Source organism: Tauraco erythrolophus, chromosome 12 (genome assembly GCF_009769465.1).
Source record: "Tauraco erythrolophus isolate bTauEry1 chromosome 12, bTauEry1.pri, whole genome shotgun sequence".
NCBI classification, from domain to species: domain Eukaryota; kingdom Metazoa; phylum Chordata; class Aves; order Musophagiformes; family Musophagidae; genus Tauraco; species Tauraco erythrolophus.
In genome coordinates, this window is record NC_141476.1 from 13,571,723 (window position 1) to 13,588,043 (window position 16,321).

Below are 16,321 nucleotides of genomic sequence, written 5' to 3' on the forward strand. Positions count from 1 at the left end.
GCCACCTGGAGAGAGGCGGCACACGGGAGAACCTGCCTGGCTGGATGCGTCCCCTTTGGAGGCATCCCAGGGGTGGGCAAGCGGGGAGTCAAGCAGGACACAGAAATCCCCGCTGGCACCCAGGACTGGGACCAGGCTGTGCTCCGGGGCTGGCCTCGGTGAAGGCAAACCTGGCTGTATCTTCTGCGGTGGTGCTGAGGTGACGGTCATCAAACCAAATCTTCCCATGGCTGCTGCTTGTGCTGTGGGCACCAGGACCAGGGGGATGAGGTGCCGTGTTCCCCAGGCACACTGATGCCAGCCCGCGCTCCCCTCCGCCTGTGCCCGCTGGCAGCCCTGCTGCCCTCTCCAGCCCTGGCAGAGAGCTGTCCCAGCCCGGGAGCTTTATTTATTTCCTGCGCCCCAGGCGGGCCATCAGCTCGGCGTTGGCGGCCGCCTTGGCCTGCAGCTCCTTCTCCCTGGCCAGGTCGAGCAGGATTTTCAGTACTTGGGTGGGGACATCAAGTGACAGGGACACCTTTCTGGCCTTTTTCCCGGGAGCAGGTCTCCTGGTGGCTGGGCTCATCAGGCAGGGCGAAGCTTTTCTTGCTGACCCCTCCAGCAGCAACAGGCTGACTTTGTCCGGCTGAGACCCTTCCCCAGAGCCGTCATCTCTCCTCATTTTGAGGGGACCCAGAAGCATCTCGTTAGCAACGGTAGTTTCCCGCTTCATCAGCCTGCCTCCAGCCCCGGCTTGGGGGGCCGGTGGGAGCTGTTGGTGGCTCAGCCCCTTCCAGGCTCTCACTGGCACCCCAAGGACCACCAGGAAGGTGAGCAGTGTCCTGCAGCGCAGTGTGGCCAGAAGTGCCTGCGGGGAGCACACGGCCAGCAATGAGCATCACATGTCCCCACCGGGGTGCCACACGCAGAGCCCCCCGCTCCCCGTGCCAGCTGCCCATGCCTGACAAGGAGGGGCTCACCTCCCTTTTGGGGACCCTTCAGTTTTGCACCCTGATTTTAACCTTTTTGGGGAGGCTGAAGGGGATGTGGGAAGCAAATCAGCTGCGTGTCTGTGTCCTTTCCTGCAGCCCCTGACCAGATGCTAGCTGTCCCCTCCATTTCACACTCTCCAGCCCTTTGCCACTCAGGGCAAGAGACATTCCCAGCCAGGGGGGTGGCTGCGTGGGGACCGTGGCTGCTCCCGAGCCCAGACCTGCCCTTTGGCCGGGGAAGTGTGACGTGCCCAGGGTTTCAGGGCCCGGCCAGCTGTGGGGCTTTCCTCCTCCCACGCCTTCCCTAAGGATGCCAGACTCTGGGGCAAAAGCCACCTTGCCAGGAGGGACACAAGCCACTGGACTTAAAATATACAGCAGGTTGGTGGCATTGGGGTGACAAGGGCATGAGTCCGGCCATGTGCACTGAGTTGTGCTGAGCCTCAGCATCTTCCTCTGTCCTGGTCCCCACCCTGGTCCTAAGGAGGGCCCTGAGGGATGCAGGGTGCTATGCCGTGGGATGGGGATCTGGGTGCTGTGCTGTGGGGTGAGGGAGTCAGAGCTGGTGTGGGGGCACTGCTACACAAATCCTGCTGTATGGCCACTTCTCCCCCAAATCCATCACCCAGCAGGGTTTTGCCCAGCTGGAAGGAGGACAGCAAAATGTGTCCAACCTCCTGCAACCCATCTCTGGCGTGAAACCCTCCAGAAAGTACTGGAGCGGGCAGACAGAGGTGGTTTAACTTTCTGGGAAGTGGGAAATGAAAAGTATCCAACCCCTTGCAACCCATTTCCTAGCTAAAACTCCCCCGGAAAGCACCATCGAAGGGCGCAGCCTCACCATTTCCAGCGTGTCCTTGTCCTCTTGATGTTCAGGTGCTGCTCCTGGGGCGCAGGGACCAGGAACTGGGGGTTTGCCCCGCTCCCTGCCAAGCCCTGGCTCTTATCCTCTCCCCAGCTCCACCTCCAACCCGTGGAGGGGGTGACGATGACACGTGGTGGGGGACACACGATGTTATTAATACATTTTGCCTAATAGTGGATGAAATCATCCCGCGCTGTGGGTGGGTGTTTGTCCCCTCAGCTCCGTCAGCTATGTTCGGAGGGGATTCCAGGAACTCGGGATGGCTCAGGCATAATCATTTCACGTCTAACTTGCGGGATGGTTTTTCTCCATCTAATTGAGCCTCCCTGCTCCTGTCAGCCTTGGTTACTCACTTAAGGAAGGGAGAAAACACACATGCATATTGCTGCTGGCCAGTGACCACGGCACTGGTGGCGAGTGCCAGACCCCTGGCCACAAGGCTCCCGGACATCTCCTGGTGCTGGTTTGGCGCTGCTGTCCTGATGGACTCCCTGGCCCCAGCCAGCTGGAGGACAGTGCTGGAGATGTGTCACCTCCACGCTGTGCCACCCCAGGGCGCTGCCTGGGCCATCGGTTTGCAGACAGCTGCACCAGTCCAACCAGGACACCACTGGTTTGTAGCCCACCTATACCCAGTCCAACTGGGATGCCACTCGTTTGCAGCCCACCTTCATGCATTCCAACCAAGACACCACTAGTTTGCAGCCCACCTGCACCAATCCAGCCTGGCCCAGCCCCTCTGCCAGCTGCCCGTGGTGGTAGCAGCCTGTAGGCACTGTGGGGTGCACCTCACATAGAAGGGTTTTGCCCCAAAGTTCCCCCCTTAGCAGCTGTGGGAACACGCAGAGGCTCTCAGGCCGGGCAGGCATCTGGATGAGATTAGTTGGTGGGTGCTCAGCCCGGAGGGCTGGCCAGGGCGAGGAGCCAGGGCACCTGGGTCTAGGGCTCAGACCGCTGGGGGTCTTGCCCACCCCCGTGGCCACAGGATGACCCATCCCGTGCCAGCCTCCCCAGCGGTGGCAGGGAGAGGAAATAATGCTGGCTCTGTTCCTCCTCGCGGGTATGGCCAGGAACTCACTCCCAGCAACCAAAATTAGCCAGCGGCGCTGATTCACCCAGCACATCATGCAGCACCACAGTCCCGTGTGCCAACACGTCACAGCTCAGCCAGGGGGTCATGGCCTGGTTTGCGTCAGCTGGGCACGCGCCGGGCACAGGGATGGGGTGCCAAGGTCCCTGGGGTGGTGAGGACCCCTAGCCAGGGCTGCCGGCAGTGAGCAGCTAGGAAGGGCTTCCCAGCTTGGCTCAAGAGCTGGCCCCAGACCCTGTGGGCATCTCCGGTGGCACACCAAGAAACGTGGCACCTCCCCGTGAGCACAGCTTTAATATCACGGTATCCCCCCTGCATTGGTACACATATACATTCGCTGTATACAGATATACACAGAGAGCAGCGGTACGTATGGGTGCTGCAAAGACTCCTGGCAGCCCGCAGCCCCCTGGGTCCCAAAGTGGCGGGGGGCACATTCCCACTCGGCCCTGGGGCTGGGGTGAGGCAAGGGCTGCAGACCCCCCGTGAGCTGACATCGCTTCCATGAAGCCTTTGAGAGTGAGCGTAGGCAAGTGGGAACCTCCTCTAACACAGCACCATCCTTGGGGTTTCCCCAATGGGCCGGGGGGTGCAGGTGAGCCCCCCAGATTAAAGACAGATGTGCTGCTGGCGGGCGTGCGACCCAGAGGTTAGCACATGGAGAAAACCTCCGGCTGCCCCGCAGGTCTTTGCCAAACCATCGCAGCCGCAAAAGGGGAACTGGACCTCAGTTGTGGTTAAGGTGAAATTTATTCAGATGGAGCCAGCTGCAAGAAGGGGGGTAAGGGATGCTGTGCGGTGAGGCACCGCCGGGCCCAGGGATGCGGGCAGCCTCCCCCGGCAGAGAGCAGGGAGGGCTTGCGGGTGTTGGGGACCCAGGGGGGACAGGGAAGGGGACAAGGGTGTTAGATGAGGGGAAAGGGAGTCTGATCATGCCAAGCCCCAGCCCCGCTCCCAGGCTGCTGGAGAGGGGACATGGGGCCAAAGCCATCTGTCGGCAGCAAATAAGTTAAAAATCAAACTGGGAACAGCCCAGGAAACCTCTGGGTGGGAAAGAGGGTTAAGAGCTGTGGAGGCGGGTAGTGGATTTCCATTTGCTATAAATTTCACCTTAACGGGTAATAAAACTGATATGAAAGGAAAAACCCGTGAGCAGCAAAAAGACACATTAGAAATAGCACCAGGTTCCTGCCGGCGGCTGGTGGGGACGCGGCCCCTGCCACTGTGAGCAGCCCAGCCCCGGCCAGGGTGGCAGCTGGGCCCCACTGCCGGGCAGCCCTGCCTGCCGAGACACTGCCCGCACCTACACCTTCGGCTGCCCTCCCACCTTGCCACCGGCAACATCACGGGCATCTGCGGAGAGAAGCGAGGCGGTGTCAGACCAGCATTGCGTCCCCAGCTCCGCATCAGCCGAGCCATGGCAGTGGGTGGGGATGCTGCCAGAGCTGCCGGTGCTGGTGGCCCCGCCATGCCATGCCTACCTGCTGCCGGGCGCTGCCCGCAGTGCAGCTCGCACTCTTCCTTGCTGTCAAAGCGGTTGAGGTTGCCCCGGCAGCCACTGTAGACGAAGGGCCGGCATTCGGCGACTCTTTGGTTGTAGTACCACCGCAGCGTGTAGCGCTGGCAGTCCCCCTCGTCCAGCGGCAGGCTGCAGGGCTCGGCTGTGGGAGGCAAACAGCAACGGTGAGGGCAGGTGGGAGCCGACAGCACACCAGCGGAGGAGGTAGATGGCTGCTGCTGCTGGTGCCGGGGCTTCCCTGCTCTCCTGGGGGCTTTGGGATCCCCTCCTGTGGCTCATGACCAGGAAACCTGTCAGGGACAGCAGGTCCCACCAGCCCAGCAAATCACCTGGCACTGCCAGTGATGGCTTCAGTGAGGGGGACAGAGTATGAGGTCCGCACAGCATCTGCACGGCACGGTGCTGTGATGGGGAACGCGCACCTCGCCTGGGTGCCAGTGAGAGGGTTGCAAATCCCAAATCCCCCTAGCCAGAGGGCAAGGGATCCATCCTGCTGCGAGGTGGGATGGGGTGACATCACCCCAGCAAAGCCCGGGCAGGCCCATGGCCGTCTCCAGTGGCTCCATCCTCGGTGCTAGGTGGGTACAGGGAATCTCACCACCCATCGCGGGCTGCTCCGAGCTGTCCATCTCTGGGACCTCATCGTAGTCCTCCCCCTCCTCCCCATATATGCTGTCGTACTCAAGGTCATCAGTGTTGAGTGTGACCCGCCTGTCCTGCCCTAGGAGACAGCACCGCGCGTCAGTAGCCCTCACCTCCCGCTCCATTCCCTCCATCCTGCTCCCGCCAGCCATGGCCGTGGCTGTGCACACGCTTGCACACACCTGTGCATGCCTGCACACACACACACACACACACACTCCACACTGCCGTCTCCTCTTCCACTCTTTAATTAAAGCCCCCTGGAACGGCAGCATGGCTGCTAATAGATTATTCCTCAGTGCCTGTGAGTGGAGGACAGGGACACGACCAGCCACCCACACGGAGCAGGGGAAAATGGGGATGGGGACTAAATCACCGGGATGACTCTCACCCTCCTCTTCTTCAGCGTGTGACAACTTGAGCACAGGGACCGCATGAGCCTCGGGGAACGGCGAGGTGGGGAAGAGCCCTGTGAGGGGGAAGGACATGGTGCAGGCATCAGGGAAGAAGTGAGGGGGACACAGGGTGCTCCCCCCCTCCTCCTGCAGGGAAACCCCCCACCCACCTGGGGAAACTGCCCTGGCACGCTGCAGCACATGGCCAGAGATGGGGGACCTGGGGACACCCCCTCCTCTCTGCACCACAGACCAGGCTGCTGGGGGCTCCCGGAGGAGGGAGAGGCAGGAGGAGCTGCTGCCCAGTGAGACAGCACCCGCTGGGAGCCCAGCAGGATGGGGATGGGGATGGGGATGGGGAGGCACATGTGCCCATGGGGCCAGATCTTGTAGGTGCTCTGGGCTCTCCATCACCTGTTTGGCCGTGCTCCCTCTCTTGGCGGATGCTTCTTCCTCCTCCCTGGGCAAAGTGGATGCTGCTCCTGGCCTGAGCCCCCCAGCCTCCTTGGAGAGAAAGTGTCCACCTCATCCCAGCACCCCCCTTGCCCCCATCCCTCCAGCCCACTCCTCCAGTCCACCCTCCCCTCCAGCAGTCCTGGCCCCTGCAAGCCTGCCTGCCTTGGCTCTGGCACCCAAGCATGACTGGGGCGCAGTCCCCATAGTCTCTTCTCAATCGGGCAGACCCTGGCAGTGCCCAGACCCCACTGGCACCGTCCCAAGCTGGCTGCCCCCAAGGATCCCTGCTGCGCCATCGCTTCTGCCATGTAGCATCCCTCCTTCCTGCACACGGTCCCATGCTGATGTTGGCCCTGACCAAGGGGGTCCCAGAAGGTCCCAGCTGCCTCCAATGTCCCCGAAACAGGCAGCACACCTGGGTACTGGGACCTCTTTGGTGCGACACGCGTGGGGATAGGAAGGGGGATAGGAAGGGAGAGTCACAACCTGAGTGTTCACGTGAATCCAGGCGCCGCGGGAAGTGACCACCACAGGCTGCAGGAGAGATGGGGTGGGGGGTCAGGGGCAGCAGGGTCCAGACCCCCAGCCCCGCAGCAGCAGTGGGGGATGCTCACCACAGTGCTGGCTCATCTCCTGCCTGACAAAGGCGCGGATCTCCTCCTCCTGCCAGGCACATCGAGGGGTAAAGGACCCACGTTGCAATTAGAGAGGAGGAAACTCCCTTTCCCCAGGCCCCAGCAGAGCCCGAAGGTGAGGGAAGCCCCTCCATCAGTGGCAGCGGGACAGATCCAGCACCCCTTTCCACCCCGGTGACCTGAGCACCGTGAGCCTGTGCTGGCTGCTTACCATCATGCCCGGCTCCCCCTTCTCCCCGCGGAGCCCCTGGCTGCCGGGACTGCCCTAGGGACAAGCAGAAGGGAGGTGGGGGGCTGGTCCTGGCTGGGGCTCACCTGGGCAGGGCTAGGTACCCACTCACCCACCTGCTCTCCTCTCTCGCCTGGGATGCCGGGCACGCCGCGGGCCCCCGGCACTGACTGTCCAGGGGGACCTCTCTCCCCCTGCAAAGGACACATGCTCAGGATGTGGCTGGTGGCTCTGGAGCCTCTCTGCTCTCCCCAGCACCATGGATGTGCTGCTTTCCCCATCCCCACACCCTGGGGGCACCTGTGCAGGTGGGGATGGGGACGGGGATGGGTCCAGCCCAGCTCCAGAACAAGCAGGGTCCCAACCTCCAAGGTTCCCATCCCCTGGGCAGGGGGACACAAGTGAGGACCCCAAAGCCAGTGAGCTGGCAGGGCAGGGACAGAGCTGGGACACAACTCCTGATGTCACCAACCCATCACCCACTCTGGGAATAGAGCCCTTCCCTCCTCATGGCACCTGGAGGGGAACCAGCCACCCGTGGTGAGGACTCACCTTCTGGCCCTGCATGCCCTCGGGACCTCGTGGGCCAATGCTGCCTGGGGGCCCGGGAGGACCAGGAGCACCATCACTACCCCGGGGACCGGGGCCACCAATGATGCCCGGGGCGCCCTGCGGGAGAGCAGAAGGTGAGGCTGGGGGCGTCAGAGCCCCCGGCCCCACAGCAGGAGCCATGGGCATCCTCTGACCCCGCAGCTGGGCATCCCCAAAGCACTGGCACTGCTGCCTTCTTGTAGAGAGTGCGGACTTGTTGTTCGCTTATAGTTTAGTGACACAATTCAGAGCAGCGCCGAACGGCTCTTCTGGGAGCATCAGGCTCTGATGTGCTTCTGATGAAGGTGGATCCTGGTAAAAGCAATGCGGTGCAACACATACTATCCCTCTCCAGCCCGCTCACCCGGTCTCCTTTCTCCCCCTGGTCTCCTTTGGCTCCCTGCTGCCCGTCGAATCCCCGATCACCCTGCGAAGAGGAAGAGGCAGGCGGTGGGCGACAGGCAGAGAGGGACTAGAGTGCCAGCACAGCTTTTCCCAGTTCTGCCCTGACCTACCTTGGGTCCCATGAGCCCCTCCTTCCCAGGGATGCCGGTGGTCCTGACAGACCCAACTCTCCCTGGGAACAAAGCAGATGTCCATCAGCTACCAGTCACGTGTTCCCATCCCACCCCAGTGTCAGCATGGTGTTTACCGGCTCGCCTTTCCTCCCTGGCAGCCCGGAGCGCCCCGGGATCCCCGGCTCTCCCTACAGCAGGCAGGAGAGAGGCAGGGCGGTTAGTCCTGTGCCCCTCGACGCTCACCCCAGAGCCGTGGGCAGAGCAGGGGTCCCTGTGCCCCTGCCGTGGGGCCAAGCTCTGGTCTCAGCCATCTCCCTGCTTCCCCCGGCTGGCAGAGGCGATTCAAAGGGCCGCAACCTCCAGGCAACATCCAGTCTCCTGCGGCACCCCACAGGCACCCACTCACCTTCTCACCCTTGTTCCCATCGAGGCCGCAGGCGCCTTTCATGCCTCGGTCACCCTGCGAGGATGAGAAGGGAATTCAGCCACACCGAGCCGTTGCAGGTCCCAGCTGGGAGAGCGCCAGCGGGCAGAGGGGCCAACCCACCTTGGGGCCACGCATGCCCAGGGGTCCCGTGTCCCCCTTCTCTCCTCGGGCTCCAGGGATCCCATTGCGGCCAGGTTGGCCCTGAAGGAGAGCACACAGCGTCACGGGGATCCGCTCCTGCCCCACGGTGGGGTGGCAGCGGCACCAAGACGCGGCTCCTCACCGGCTCGCCGGGCTCTCCCAATGCTCCGACCTCTCCCTGGGGAAAGCAAAGGCATCGGTCAGGGCAGGTAAAGGGGACGGTGCCCCTAGCACCCCCCCCAGTACCCCCAATAGTGGGGGGTGCCCAGCTTCTTACCTTCTGCCCGCCGGGGCCACGTGCCCCAGGAAAGCCCGTGGAACCCTTCTCGCCTTGCTCACCCCTCGCCCCCTGCAAGCAGAAACCCAGATGGACACAGGGCAGGAGGGAGAGCTCTGACCACGGCACAGCCCCAGCACAGCCATGGTGACCTTTGAGGCCAGTTCCAGCAGCTCCCTTTGCTGGGGTGCCAAGCACCATGCCGGGGTGCCAAACACCATGCCAGGGTGCCCAGAGGCACCAGCACACGGGCACAGGAATGCCATTACACTCTAGTCACTCTGTCCATTGCCTGTCAATAACCCTCCATAGTCCCCAAGCCAGCCATCCCTAGCCCCACACAAGCCCCCCCAGCGCCATACCTTCTCTCCGGGCATGCCTTGCTCCCCCTTGTCCCCCTTGTCCCCTTCCATGCCCTTCAGGCCACGCTCACCCTGCAAAAGGGGAAACACAGGGAGGGGTCAGGGGATGGGGAGATGCTCAGACAGGAGGGTGGGGAGGACAGACGCCCTGGGGCAGGGACACCATAAGGTGGCTGAAGGAGAGGGGACACTATGCTCTGTGAGGGAGGGTCCCTCGGCAGCACAAGTGCCCCCAGCCAGGTGTGAGGATCATACCCGCAGGGCTAGGAGCTGTCCTGTGCCACGAGCAGGGCAGACAGTGCCCTAGGGAGGGGGATGCACAGGAGGGCCTCTGCCCATCGGGATGACACAGAAGGGGACAGGGAGGATGGGGACAGGGAGGACGGAGACAGCTCTTACCGGCTCCCCCTTGCTGCCCCGCGCTCCAACGGGCCCCTCCACCACCACTGTATCGCCCTGCACACCCCAAGGAGAGAGAAGGGGGTGAGCAGTGAGGGACAGCACTGCTGCCATGCTGCTGCCCCCTGCCCCAGGGACTCACCTTGTCTCCTTTGGGCCCTGGGGCCCCAGCGTCTCCCTGCGAGGAATGGGAGATGGTGAGACACTGTAAGCATGCATGGCGGGGAGCGGGTAGCACCTCCCTCAGGACCCCAATTCCTGGGGGTGCATCATTCACGCCCTCCAGCTCTCCAGCCCCCAGAGTCACTTACCTTGTCCCCACGCTCCCCCCGGTTCCCAGGCAAGCCCTGTGGGAGAGAGGAGAGGGGTGGTCAGGGAGGGACCTGGATGGGGGTGCAGCTTGGGAGGGGGCTATTTACCGCCGGCCCGCGATCCCCTTCTGGCCCAGGACGCCCGTCTTCACCCTGCGAGAAGAAAGAGATGTGAGAAGGGGGTCTCAGATGGGGGTACCCCCAGCATCACCCCACCCCGGAGACAGGCTCACCGTCCCCTCAGGGCTGGTGCCGTGGGATATCCCGTCCCCAGCGGTGGGGACATGGGGGGCTGTGGCAGTACTTACCCGTGGCCCTGGGTCTCCGCGCTCACCTCTGGCTCCTGGCAGCCCAGCCCCTGGAGCGCCCTGCCACGGGAAAGGCAAGAGTTCATCCCTGTCCTTGCTGCCCACCGCTCCTCCCAGCCATACCATGTCCCCCTCCATGCCAGGGGACAGCCCACAGTCTCCACCACCTCCCCGGGTGCCCAGCACAGAGCAGGCTCCCATGTGCCACCATCCAGAGTGGGCTCAGTGTCCCACAGTGGGTGGCTGCAGCAGGGACACTCCGATGAGGAGCAGCCCCAGACCCCTCATGCTACAAGGCTGCCCCAGTCCTACCTTGTCACCCTTCAGGCCAGAGGCCCCTTGTATGCCCTAAAAGTAAGGAGAGGGGTGAGTGAGCTGCAGGAGAAAGGTGATACCAGGCACCCCACAGAGCATCCCTGGGGCTCCCACAGTGGCTTCCCACCCCGTGCCACTACCCCCACCAACCCCCAGCCCCAGAGATAAGGGCCAGGAAGGTGCAGGGTGGGTCCCCATCACCCTGCCCACGCCACTGGGGGACCAGGGCAGAGCCTGCACCCTCCAGGGATGCTGCGGCACCGGAGCCCCATACTCACGGCCGGCCCCGGTGGCCCCGCGGGTCCTGGTGGTCCAGAGGTGCCATCTCTCCCGGGAAAGCCAATCAAACCCTGGCAGGGAAATACCAGTGAGCAGGCAGAGATCACACCCAGGAGTCAGTGGGGCTTGCAGGGACCCCACTGGTACTGCCCAAGGGTCCAGGGTCACCCAGACCGGCAAAGGTAAGCACTGGCCATAGCTTTTACCCTCTCTCCCGGGGCACCTGGAGGGCCAGGCTGCCCATTGTCCCCTCTCAGGCCGGGCTGTCCTGGTGTCCCAGCAATGCCCGCTAAGCCTGGAGGCCCTGGTGGTCCTGGCAATCCGATGTCACCCTGGAGCAGGGAGGAAAAAGATGAGGCCCAGGGAAACAGTCCCCAGGAGCATGCTTCTCCCTCAGCTGGCCATGCTGGCGCAGCACTCGGGATGTGTCGAGAGCCAGGGTGACATGGGGACAGGGGTTACCTTCAAGCCTGGAGGCCCGTCCTGTCCTGGTGGTCCCCGCACACCGACACCTGGCGATCCCTGCACAGTGGCAGAGCATGCAGTATGTGCTCCGGCTGGTGGGCACAGGGGTGCTGGGAGCACCACGCCACCTTGGGCAGCCCCCCAGGGCTGGGGAGTCCCCCTGAGCCCAGGGGACACTTACCTTCTCCCCCTTGGCTCCAGAGGACCCCTTGGCTCCCTGCGAAGACAGCAAGCCACCAGGAAGGGCTGGGTGGTGGATGGCAGAGGCAAAGGTTCCCCCTGACAGCATCTGCTGCCCCAGCATCCACCCCTTGGCCCCCCATGTGCCTCCTACTCACGTCTTCCCAGGATCTCCTGGCTCCCCGAATCCTCCTGGCTCCCCCTGGCAGGGGGAAACAAGCAAAAAGCAGGGGCACATGATGATACACGGGGATGGGGGGAGCAGCCCAGGGCCCCTGCGGCCCCTGAAGCAGCGCTCACCTTCTCACCCTTGGGGCCAGTCAAGCCTCGGTCACCCTTGGAGCCCTGCTGGGGGGGAGAGCAGTGTTAGGGGAGGGGGGAGACCACAGGGCTGGCTCACCCCAAAAAAGGCAAGGAGACGGGACAGGGAATGAGGTTAATGGGGGGGATGAGGTTAATGGGGCCAACTCACGGGTTCTCCCAGCAGCACGCCCTCCAGCAGCGCCGGCTCGCCCTGCAGGGACATGCAGGTGCTCAGAGATGCCCATACGGGTGTCAGCGCCCTGCGGACCCCTGCCAGCCCTGGGGCTTTGGCAGCACCCAGTGGTCAGGGACCCCCGCCTCACCCCATGGCTTCTTACCTTCTCGCCTTTGGCACCAGGGGGGCCAGCGATGGCCTGAGATGTGTGGAGAGGAGCAGGTGAGCAGGGCTGCACTGGGATGCTCCGCCTCATCCTGGCCCAGGAGTGCCAGGGAAGCTCCCTGCAGCTCCGTACTCACCTGCCCTGGGGCTCCGGCATCTCCTGGCTCTCCCTTGGGACCAGCAGGACCCGAAGGTCCTGGCACGCCCTGGCACAAGCAGCACAGCCCTCAGCCTTGGCTGCGGATGCCTCAGGCTGAGCCCCATGGGGCTCCCGCTGGGACAGGATGGGGTGAACAGCAATGTACCATCTTCCCGGGCATCCCTGCCTCACCGTCCTTCCCCGGCACACCATCCCTGCCTGGCACACCTGGCTTCCCACTCTCCCCCTGTGGGCAGTAAGAGTGGGGAGCTGGGGCATGGGGGTCCCTCAACCCCCCAAATGGCCAAGCACCCCACACCGATGGCAGCCAGGCAGGGGGACGACGACACACTCACCACTTGTCCTGGCAGCCCAGGGACACCCGGCGGGCCCTGCACGGGAGACATGAATGGAAATCAAGCAGCTGCCAGGGCACCAGGAACGGCCAAGGGGCAGGATGGGGAGGCTGTGAATACCTACCCCTGGGCCAGGGGGGCCGGGGGGGCCGGGCAGCCCCATGCTGCCCTGGGGACCGGGCAAGCCCTGCAATGCAAACGCCATGTCAGAGGGGATGTCCCGCTGCCCTAGTACAGTGGGACCTCAGCTGCCCTCGTGGGAAGGTGCTCAGCAGAGGGGCCAGTTGGCTCTTGGGGTGTCAGGCAGGCGGTGGGGAGGGCGTGGGTGCTCACCCGGATGCCGGAGCCAGGTTCCCCTGGATCACCCTGCAAAGAGAGTGCCTGCATCAGTCCCACCGCCCTGACCTGCCGGCCACCGCAGTCGCGGACACATCCCTGTGCCTGCCATGGGGCTGTTCCCCAGGGCTGGCTGGATTTGGGAGGGGCCCAGCCAAAAACGTTCCTCCCTCCAGCCCAAAATGTCCCGAAATGTGGCCCTTCCTCCAGCATCCAAGTCTGGCAAGGCACCGCTTTCCTCTGCCAGGTCGGACGTGGCGATGCTGATGCCAATGCAGATGCTGATGCTGACACCGTACCTTGGTCCCAGCTGGGCCCTGGGTCCCTGGTGGGCCAGCACTGCCCTGTGGGGACAAAAGTACAAGGGGACATTACGTCAGGGTGGTGTTTGCTGGTGGCACAGTGGTCCCAGCACTGCCACCCCACTCCTGCTCCCTTGCATGATGGTCCCCTGCAGGTGGCATGGGGTGGCTCCTTACCGGAGGTCCTGGGGGTCCTGGGTCTCCCTGGTTGCCCTGAAGGGAGGAAGAGATGGGGTCACTGCAGGGATGGGTTTTCCCTGGTGGGTACATGGGATGCCTCCTGGGAGAGGAGACTCAGACAGTGCCAGCGGCTCTGGTGAGCACCCATGCCAAGTGAGGAGAAGCCTGGCCAGCTCCCGGCAAGATGCCTGGGGCCAAGCACCCACCCAGTCAGCAGGGTGGCCCCCACAGCTTCACCCACAGCCTGCAGCCAGGAACCCCCGGCTGCAAGCTGGGGCGGAGGGCACAGTGACATGGGGGGGACACAGACACCTACCGGGCGTCCCAGTGCACCGGGAAAGCCTGTCACACCCTGCAAAGAACCACGTCAGAGCCGGTGGGGGAGCAGGAGCCCACCGCCCCAAGCAGCCTCACCTGCACCCCAGGGATGCTCCCCATTCCCAGTGTGCAGTACCCAGTCCAGGGTACTTTAGGGGCCTCCCAGCCCCCCCTAAAGCCCTGCGGGCCCTGCACAGCGGGGGAAGGAAGTGGACGAGATGTGAATGCTCCTGCTGGTGCCGGTGGAGACTGATGAGGGACCACAGGACCTCCCCTCATCCCAGCCCGTGTCCACCCACCCATGTCCCCACTCACCGGCTTCCCCTCAGGGCCGTCAGCCCCCTCTCACCCGGGAGACCCTGGAGCAAGAGACAGGGATGGGGTCAGTGCCAGGCGGGGGTCCGGGGTCAGCGCCGGGGGGGGCACAGTGCAGTACTCACCGGGGCGCCGTCCCTGCCCTTCTCGCCAGGCTCCCCTCGCTCGCCCCGGGGGCCACCCTCGCCCTGCAGCGGGGACAGGCGCAGGGTTGTAGGACAGGCAGGTACCTTCCTGTCCCCTCCCCAGGGCCTGCTCACACCCAAAGAGGGGTGCCCCCAGCAGTGCCCCTGCCCGGGGCTTTGCTCCATGCGGCTGCCCCATTGGCAGAGGGAGACTTACGACTGCAGACCTTATCTCCTTTGGGTCCTCGCTCGCCTTCGGCTCCTGGCTCACCCTGCATCGAGAAGACACATGTCATCAGCCCTGCTGTCCCCCTGGGGATGCCCACCCCTGCATCGCCCTCAGTCTCAGCCGAGCCATCACGTTGTCCCCGGCTTGGTGGCTTGGCTGCCCCACTGCTTTCTGCCCAGCCACGCACCTTCGCTCCCTTGGATCCAGCAGGGCCGCGCTCGCCTGGCAAGCCCATCAGGCTGCCCTCCACCACGTCTGCCTGCGGGCAGGGTGCACTCAGGGCCGGCATTCAGAGGACTCCAGGAAAGTCCCCCAGGGGCACAGCCCTCGCCAAGCCCCTGTGCCAGGGGACTGGACGTGGCCATCCATCCCCAGAGGTGCAGGCTGGCACCCCTCAGGGACTGTCCCCAGTAGCAGCATCACCTACCTTGGGCCCTGGGGGCCCTGGGGGGCCGGGCAAGCCGTCCCTGCCCTGGAAGGGGAGAACAATAGGTTGAGCACAAAAGGGACAGCAGGGCATGGGGGAGCAGAGCCATCCTGGAATGGCCACTCCTGGCCCTCCTGCCCCCCAGGGCATCTCCCTGCCCCGGAGAGTCCCCACCATCCCACTGAGAGGTGCACAGCACAGGGGGACGGAGGGGACCGTGTCCCCATCCCGGCTCACCTGCTCTCCCCGGTCACCCTTCTCACCCCGGTCACCCTGCAGAAGCAACGTGGTGGCCGTCACAGGGCTGTCCCCGTGCCCCTGGATCAGGTCCCCAGCCCTCGCCCCGCACCCCCTTGCTCACTCACCTTCTCGCCAGGTCGTCCGGCCTCCCCCAGCTCTCCAGCGCGGCCTGGCACCCCGGGATGCCCGGCTTGCCAGGCTCCCCTGGCTGCCCGGGTGGCCCCTCAGGACCCCGCTCGCCCACGGCACGGCCTGTGGGGCCTTGAGGGCCAGGGGCACCCGCGTCCCCCTTGTCACCTTTGGGTCCTCGCTCACCAGGAAAGCCTAAGGAGCCCTGCAAAACGTAATGCTGTGCTGCCAGAGCCAGCTCTGCACTGGGGGCTGTCAGCCGCCTCGAGCACCCCAGAGCTGTGCCGGATGCATGGCCCCCCCAGCCAGCCTGGGTAGGCGGAGCGGGGCAGCATGTTTGGGCATGGCATCAAGCCCAGCTTTGCTCACCTCTCGGCCCGGAGGACCCCTCTCTCCTGGCTCCCCCTGGCTGCCTTTCTGGCCCCGCAGCCGCTCGGACACCGGCAGAAACGAGTCCGAGCTCCCATCATAGGCGCCCGTGAGCTCCTTCAGTGATGAAACCTGGGAGGGAGGAAAGAGCCTCCGGTGAGGGGGCCATGCTCCCCACCTGCGGTGGCAACGGCCATGGCCCCACCAGTGCATCCTAGGTCACTCGGGTCTCCCGTCACCTCTTGCGTCCCCCTTCCCGCAGTCCCTGCTGCTACATGACAGGAACAGCCCCCAGTCCGACAGCCTGGGACGACGTACCTTGATGCCAAGCGCTTCCAGGCTACGTTCGATGCTCTGCAATAAAAAGACATTAAAATCAAAGCAGGTGTTGGCCTGCTCCCACCATGGCTCCATCCCCTGTGGTTGATGTCCCAGCCCAGCAGCTCAGGGGGCACTCACCACTGCAGTCCCAGGGTCTCCACGTGCTCCAGGGTTGCCAGGTCGCCCCTAGATTTGCAGAGAAAGAGGGAATGAAAAGACGTACAGAGGTATGGTAGGTGAGGTGAGCAGTGCTGATGCTGCCCTCAGTAGGCTTTAGAGTTAACACTGCTGGTACTGCCTGCGCAGGGGCTGTGGTTACCACCACCCTGGGGTGCTCGCAGCTTGTCAGGCTCAGTGCTGGGTACTCACCGGCTCCCCTCGCAGTCCAGGCTCCCCTGGGTCCCCCTGAAACACAGCAGAGGTGTCAAGGGGGGCAGAGTTAGGCTGCCCGACCCTGACTCCAGTGCCTGGGTCCAGCCCTGCCAGCCTGAGGGCAGGGAGTCCCACCAAGGACTTG

The 16,321-nt window shown here is 64.1% G+C and overlaps 1 protein-coding gene across 1 annotated transcript in view; it reads right to left on the reverse strand.

Annotated features, from left to right (window-relative positions):
- Positions 1–388: 388 nt before the first annotated feature.
- Positions 389–16,321, reverse strand: part of COL7A1 (collagen type VII alpha 1 chain) — a 34,244-nt gene continuing 18,311 nt past the window's right edge. Inside the window, 49 exon segments of the mRNA XM_086619266.1 lie at positions 389–847; positions 4,254–4,279; positions 4,408–4,587; positions 5,044–5,166; positions 5,479–5,556; positions 6,553–6,601; positions 6,785–6,838; positions 6,919–6,996; positions 7,355–7,471; positions 7,758–7,820; positions 7,909–7,949; positions 7,952–7,970; positions 8,046–8,099; positions 8,318–8,371; positions 8,459–8,539; positions 8,622–8,657; positions 8,757–8,828; positions 9,119–9,190; positions 9,518–9,574; positions 9,660–9,695; positions 9,829–9,864; positions 9,937–9,981; positions 10,137–10,196; positions 10,449–10,484; positions 10,937–11,062; positions 11,201–11,252; positions 11,534–11,577; positions 11,676–11,720; positions 11,848–11,889; positions 12,017–12,052; positions 12,156–12,224; positions 12,324–12,404; positions 12,514–12,549; positions 12,638–12,700; positions 13,061–13,193; positions 13,329–13,364; positions 13,538–13,602; positions 13,965–13,984; positions 13,987–14,008; positions 14,090–14,152; positions 14,317–14,361; positions 14,506–14,573; positions 14,742–14,790; positions 14,962–15,018; positions 15,111–15,160; positions 15,163–15,319; positions 15,484–15,615; positions 15,802–15,837; positions 16,174–16,209. Coding sequence (XP_086475392.1) covers positions 389–847; positions 4,254–4,279; positions 4,408–4,587; positions 5,044–5,166; positions 5,479–5,556; positions 6,553–6,601; positions 6,785–6,838; positions 6,919–6,996; positions 7,355–7,471; positions 7,758–7,820; positions 7,909–7,949; positions 7,952–7,970; positions 8,046–8,099; positions 8,318–8,371; positions 8,459–8,539; positions 8,622–8,657; positions 8,757–8,828; positions 9,119–9,190; positions 9,518–9,574; positions 9,660–9,695; positions 9,829–9,864; positions 9,937–9,981; positions 10,137–10,196; positions 10,449–10,484; positions 10,937–11,062; positions 11,201–11,252; positions 11,534–11,577; positions 11,676–11,720; positions 11,848–11,889; positions 12,017–12,052; positions 12,156–12,224; positions 12,324–12,404; positions 12,514–12,549; positions 12,638–12,700; positions 13,061–13,193; positions 13,329–13,364; positions 13,538–13,602; positions 13,965–13,984; positions 13,987–14,008; positions 14,090–14,152; positions 14,317–14,361; positions 14,506–14,573; positions 14,742–14,790; positions 14,962–15,018; positions 15,111–15,160; positions 15,163–15,319; positions 15,484–15,615; positions 15,802–15,837; positions 16,174–16,209 — 3,489 coding nt within the window.